Source organism: Crocodylus porosus, unplaced genomic scaffold (assembly GCF_001723895.1).
Source record: "Crocodylus porosus isolate Cpor-Errol unplaced genomic scaffold, CroPor_comp1, whole genome shotgun sequence".
Classification (NCBI taxonomy): Eukaryota; Metazoa; Chordata; order Crocodylia; family Crocodylidae; genus Crocodylus; species Crocodylus porosus.
Window position 1 is genome coordinate 78,555,864 of NW_017728886.1, and position 7,226 is coordinate 78,563,089.

At 44.4% G+C, this 7,226-nt stretch overlaps 1 protein-coding gene across 1 annotated transcript in view; it reads right to left on the reverse strand.

Annotated features, from left to right (window-relative positions):
• The window catches only part of TGM4 (transglutaminase 4), a 32,491-nt gene extending 27,374 nt beyond the window's left edge, over nt 1-5,117 (reverse strand). The window contains exon 1 of the mRNA XM_019534222.1: nt 5,039-5,117. Coding sequence (XP_019389767.1) covers nt 5,039-5,117 — 79 coding nt within the window. The remainder of the gene's footprint in view (nt 1-5,038) is intronic.
• Between the last annotated feature and the right edge of the window lie 2,109 nt (nt 5,118-7,226).

The window sequence follows — 7,226 nt, forward strand, 5'->3', positions numbered from 1 at the left end:
TTCAACATTAAGAACAACTCTTTAGGATCTCATATTGGACTTTCCCCTGGACAGTGCTGAAACTACTTAAGATCCAAGGCAAAACAGACTAGAAATAACAGCGAAACATAAATCTGTTATTGCCCATTGCCAATTGTGAACAAAAGAAACAAAGTGAACAAGCAATATCAACAGAGACAAATACACCAGAGGAATAAACTGTCTTCAGTTTTGTTAATATAGGAGGCTGCTGATAAGAGAGTATAACAACACTACAGTCATAAAGGGCCCAGTTCATCTCTGCACCTAACAGGGGAAACAAAGGTAACTTTATGCCACAATGGGCACATCTACATGTTCCCCTATGATCACATTGCTACTGAATCATGCTTTAGTACTTCCTTGGGGAAATACTAAAGCATGGCGCAATAGCAGCCCATACTGCACTGTATGCCGGGTGCATGGTTATTTTTAGCTGCTACTTTGCCATAGTGGGCCACTACAATGAGAGAGCACGCCACTACGATGAAGTAGCTGCTGGTCATGTGTAGATGCATGTGGTTGCTACATCACCATAGAGCATTATTACAGTGACATGGTGTCATGTGTAGATGTGCCTTTTGAGTCTGTGTAATGCAGATGTGTTTTGACCAGCACAGAAGCCCTTCAGCTATTCCAGTAGCCTATTGGGAATATTCCTCATGTCTTCTGAGTGGGAAGCTGCTGATCCCCATACCATGCTACCCAGGGGCAACCTCTATTTCACAGAAATTCCTCAGGGGAGTGTCAGTGTAAAGGGACTGCAATACCAGGATGAACTACACCCAAATAGGCATTCACTTCCAAGCATGCTGCATCAGGAGTAGAACCAAAGGCATTCACTTCCAGAAACACCACATGGATTAAGCTTGTGCTGCTCTGCTTGGAAAGGTCATGATTTTTGGACCTGAAGATAGACCCAGGTATTCATGTTCTAAGGTGATGTTTTGGGTGGTTAGGCAAACAGATTCATTCCTGATGTCAGATTTGTGCAGGTTAGTTGGCTATTGTGATGTTTGTGCCTATTGCTTCATTATTCATTATTGAAGCCTGGTTCTGATTCCATGCTATATTTGCATTTGTCTTACTCAGAAGAGAAAGACATTTAAGACGCAACAAAACTCAATGGCTGGAAGATAAAGCCAGTTAAATTCCAATTAGAAGCAAAGAATGAATTCCTAGCGTTAAGAGTGAACAGACACAATGGGATTTGCTAATGTAAGGGCCAGAGACAGAGGTTGGAAGCCAGTCTGAGACTGTGGAATGAATTCCCATAGGAACTAAGGACTGTCATTAACCCTGTACTCCAAATAGAAGGTGCATTACTTTGACCTTGCATTCTGTAATGTAAACATAGAGCAACATGCAAATACATGTGAAAAATAAATTCCCATAGCAAACACTGCACTCCACAGACTTTTTCCCAGAGAGAAGGTGAGGGAAAACAGCATGCAGTAGCTGGTAATCAGACTGCTTATTGCACTACTGTAAGGTGCTCAGGCACTATTGTGATGAACTCAATATGGGAATCAACATAGAATTGAATGGAATATTCCCCTGGCTTTCCAAAATACTTAGTTCCTAGTTTTCTATGATATGCTTTCTTTTCTGCTCTATTACACAAAAGCAGTGATTAATGGCCCAGGATTTTTGTTCTTTTGTTCTTTAAAAAAAATCCTGTGTAAACAGAAACAGGGATAATGTCACTGGGCATGTCTACATGTGCAGTTACTTCAAAGTAATACATTCCAGTGCATATCATGCCAGAGTTTATTGTTCCCAAGTGCACAATTTGAACATGTGCCTAGGACTGCAGCATGTAGAGCTGGGTTGCTTCAGCCTCAGCTGGCCGGCAACCTTGGGGGTCAGCCTGCCAGCCCAGGGCTGCTCCAGCCTGGCTTAATGTGCTGCAGAGGGGCTGGCTGAGTATGTTGGGGCCCAAGGGGCCTGGCCCCCTGGGGAAGAGGGCTGTCATCTGAAATGCATAAAACATCATGTGCAGTTGCGCACTAAAAACTCTGCAGCAGGGTAGTACTTGTATTTACAAGTACAATCCTGCTTTGGAGTTTATTAGTTTCCTGCAGCCTAATAGGGCCACATGTGTAGATGCTGATATGTTTACTGCAGAGGTAATTAGGTAGCTCCACAGTAAACATCTCATGTAGTAGCACCCATTGATACCTAATCTGCACCCTTACCCCACAAACATTTGCCTCATTTACTTGCTCCACTTGTACAACCTAGCCTAGGAGTTCTTTGGGACACAGACTATCTTTTATAGCATCTAGGACAATGAGGCCTGCTCTTTGATTAGATCCCATATGTGCTACTGCAGTGCAGATCATAAGCAGCCCTTAGCTAATGTTAGAGACTCCTACTGCAGGTTGCTGGCAGATGATCCTCACTAGATGCCATAGGGACAATTCAAACGGGAACAAAAAGACTGACTAAACGTTAGCAATAAGCCCATAACTTTTTCCTTAAAAAGGAGTTCCTAAAAATCTTTGGGTGGGACAGCTCTTCTATACTATCAGTATGGTTTATCAAGCCATGTGTGCTATAACAACTCTGATTTACAGTAGAAGAAACTGTTAATTTTCTAGGATTTTTCAGAAAATATTAAGAAGTTGGCAGTGATGTTTAGCTGGCACAAGACAGCTTTCAGAATCATTCCACATTGTGTGGATTTTATTTCAAGATTATTTACCTTCAGGCAAGAATCACCATTAAAGCTGGACTTTGTACAGCACTAAACATATAATTAGTGCTTACTGAATAGTAATAGCAGCATTAGATGTCCCATTACAACATAGCATTTTGGCTGCTATTTAGAATTTTGGGTCCAATCCTGCTGGGAGGTGAAGTATCAGCAGTTCAAGATGAATTCAATTGTGCTGAAGCCACTAGGACCAAGGAAATGGGATTCTTCAGGCCATGGCAAAACATGCTCAGCCCTCGTCAGGATTGGATGAGTATATATTTTTTTTATCACCACCACCACCACATCTCTTTGAGGGGTTTGTAGTAGTAGATTTCATAAACATCAGGGCTGGAAGGGATCTTGTGAGAACATCAGGTCCAAATCCCTTGCTGGGATCAGATCACTGCAGCAAGATAAGCATCCAAGCATTTCTTAGAGATAGCCAGAGTAGGTTCTTGCACCACTTCTGGGGGGAGTCTATTCCAGGTTCTGGAGACTCGGATGGTAAAGAAGTTCTTTCTTATGTTCAGTCTAAAATGGTCTTCCAGCAGTTTGTGACCATTAGACCTTGTCTTCCCCTGGGGTGCCCTGGTGAACAGAGCTTCACCCAGACCCTGATGCACAACCCTGATATGCTTATAGGCTGCCACTAAGTCAACCCCCTGAGCCTTTGCTTCTCTAGGCTGAAGAGTCCCATGCCTCTCAGCCTCTCCTCATAAGGCCCGCTCTCTTGACCTCTAATCATGTGTGTGGCTCTCCTTTGGATTCCCTCAAGCTTCTCCACATCCTTTCTAAAGTGTGGAGCCCCAAACTGAATGCGATACTCCAGCTGCGGCCTCACCAAGGCTGAGTAAAGCAAGTGGATGACTTCTTGGGTCTTGCTTGGAGGTGAAGAACTGAAAAATAATGTCAACAGAAGAACACTTAACTAGCCAAGAAGCCAAGGAAGCTGTGGAGGAAAGAAGCAGTTTGCTATGTGTATTAGCAAACTGGAGGTGTGGACACTGCATTTCTGGATACAGTGTTAAACTTTAGGGATGAAATTCTGAGTATACTCAGTATAAAAAAGGGTTGGCTGCTGGCCCACAGTATGCTGGTCATTTCCAGTCTGCGGTTTGTTGGTCCGCGGTCACTTCTGGTCCATGGCAGCCAACCCTTCTGTGGACCAGCAGCCAACCCTTTGCAGCTCGGTACAGAGCCACAGCCCAGGGGTTGGGAACCCCTGGCATAGTCTGCCAGGAAACAGTTTAAGTTAGCACAGCATAACAGCTGTTAATACAATTTCATTCTGCAGGTCAAGTGTTATGCACAGCATAGCTGCTCTTACCCAAGGCAGGCACCTCAAGAAGAGTTACCAGCAGTAAAACCTCACCTGGAGTACTGTGTCCAGTTCGGGGTATCACACTTGAAGAAAGATGTGGACAAAATGGGGGAGAGTAACAAAAAATGATTAATGAGGTCTAGAAGCCATGACATAAGAAAAGGTTGCAAGAACAGGGCTTATTTCGTGATAGGAAGAGAACAAAAGTTTGAGGAAGGATCTCATGACAGTTTTCAAATTCAAAAAGGGTTGTTCTGAAACAGAAGTAATTCCATTGTTTTCATGGGGGGGGAACAGGACAGAAAGTAATGGATTTAAATTGCAAAAAAAGAGATATTAGGATGAACTTTTACCATGAATGTAGTTCTCTGCTGAAATGGATTACCTAGAGTGGCCAGAGAATCTGCTTTAAGTGCAGGTTAGACAAACATTTGTGTGGGATGGCTTAAACAAGACTGATCCTGCCTTGAGCAGAAGGTTGGACTACATGACCACTTGAGGTTCCTTCCAGACCTGTTTTTCTGTGATTCTCTCAGGGATAGGATGGGTAAAGCACACACAGAATAGCGGCACACAGTACTTTCTGGAGGTTGGGTACTCCCAGATGGGTCAGATTTCATTTTCATTGCAAAAAACTGCAATGAAAAATTGCCCTTGGAACTCACCACTATAGGTGTCTAAATGGGTTTTATTATACCCTGGTAGGGCCCAAAATACCCTGCAGGTATCTTTTAGCCCACTGTACTGTTTCTTTATGAGGGTATTGTCCAGCAAGGTATTGAGCACCCTCAGGTGTGTGCCATGTTCTTGACTTCCGCTTGCTAAGCGTTCAAAGGGAGACGAGGCTGACAAGCAGGTTTTAGGAGGCACTCACCACCTTCATGGACTCAGCCCTTTAGGAAGGAATTTGATTAGCACCAACTCAAACAGCTCTTGGTCAGTTTTAATACACTAGGCATGGCAGCAATACAGTCCTTGGGATCTGATCCAAAACTCACTGAAAGAGACGGACATCTTTCCTTGACTCAAAATTGGCTTTGGATTAGTCCCTTGCTGTGGAAAAACGTAGACTGTCATGTTAGAAAACCTAAAGATGTTAACTGCCATATGTGGGCAAATTTAATCTTGCAATTGTCCGACTCTGCAGCAATATGCAATTTACAAATCCCTGCTATTCTTTGATATGTGAATCACAGCTCCAGAACACAAGTGGCAGCTTATTTTACTGAGAATGACAAAAGCAATCAATTCTCTAAGTACAAATTAACAATTTAAGCTGACAAGCCAAATAATTACTGTAGGAAACATGCCTATTTTTTCTTAGCTCTTATTTTTTTATTCATGTCAGCTGTGAACAGGAGTTCTAAACACTGCATGGTAAAAGTGGCAAAAATCACAAGGCACGTTTTCTGGCTGGAAATCTCCATGAGATTCCCCTTTCAGGAATTTCCCCAAATTAATCCATCAGCCTAGCACAGGATTACCTTCTCGGGATAAGCTTCAGGAGATGACTTAGGTAGACAGAGTGGCAGGGAATGGCTCTGGAAAGGAGACGAACCCTCTTTCCCATGAACAAGAGATCTCAGTCTCTCTGTAAATAGATTGGGAACATGCTTTTGCTTAGTCTCTTAACATTCATGGCTCCACAATCTATTAATTATGGAAGAGAAAAAAGCGTAGCAGAGCGTGTATTTGGTTTCTACAGGTGCAAAGATTACTTAATAGAATTTAATGGATGTAGAATCACTCTAAGGTTTGCAAGATCTAGGCAATTACATTTTCTAGCTGTGTTAACAGCCATGATTTATAACTATTGTAGGACTCTGTGACCAAAGAACCTTTCACATAAAAGGCAACAGAAGTGCAAGGGTCCCTAAGAAATTCCCATTATGCCATGTATGATATGAAGATTGGTAGTGCACCACTGAACTAAACTTTGCTATCATTGATTTTTCTTGGGAACTGCACCGTATAACCCTGAGCAGCCTCTTCACATAATAGTTTGTAGCAAAAATGCTGCATGGAGGGATCTTGACTGTAAATAGTTCACTGCCAGAGGTAAGTAATTACTTCACCACTGCATGAGATTTACCCCAAGAAAAAGAGAGTTAAAAATATAAGCCTAAATATTTATCAAGCTCAGAGACTTCTTAGCACTTCCATCAGATTATGACCAGTTCCCACTATAATGAACCCAGTTGTAAGCAACAGATATAGCAGAGCCATGAGGGTCCTTGGACTATGACAGAATTGATTAAAGAAGCTGAGAGTTTGAACTAGTGTCTCATGGAACTTGCTTTGCTGCCCTGAAGCAGACTCTCTCCATTTTGGACCTCATCCTCCTCTATATCAGTGTAAAGTGGTGATTCCATTAACATCAATGGAGTTACATTGATATAAAGAAGCAGTGCAGGTCAGTAGGCCTGTGCGAAGCAGCTATTATTCACTTTGGATTTGGATTCAGCTGATTCGGGGGACAGTGATTCGATTCGGTGATTCGAATCACTGTCCTGAATCGATTCGGCTGAATCTGATTTGGAGATTCAGCTGCTGCTGAATCTCTGAATCAGCCAAGTCAGGTCCATTCTTGCCCCTCTCCCAGCCGGGGAATGGCTGCCCCGCCCACCCCAGCTCTGGGCACTTGTTAAAAGTAAAGCCCCAGTGCTCACTGGGTGCTGCTGGGAGGGCTGGAGGACATCCCTGCTGCCCCCCACTGCCCCATGATGCATGGGGGGCTCTGCATGAGCCTCCCAACGGCCCCCCTGCTTCCGCAGCCCTGCCATGGGTGCCCTGACTGGGCCAGCCCTTTAAGAAAAAAACACGAAAAAAACCCCAACCCCCCCCAGACTCACCACTCCTGCTGGCGGGGGGCAATCCCCACTGCCCCCACTGCCCGGTGCCATGCACGAGCCCTGAAGCACTGAGGCCCCTGCTGGTGTGGTGAACCCTGGGGCTTTTCTCAGTTTTTTTTTTCTTAAAGGTCTGGATCTGGCAGGGAGCAAGGGGGTGGGGACCTCGTAACAGAGCCCCCCATGCAGCATAGGGCAGTGGGGGGGCAGCAGGGATCACCCCCCTGCCCAGCAGCACCCAGTGAGCACCAGGGCTTTTTTTTAAAGTATCAGGAGCTGGGGCAGGTTGGGGCAGCCATGGCAGGTGCTGGGGGAGCGGGCAGGAGTTGTGGGGGTG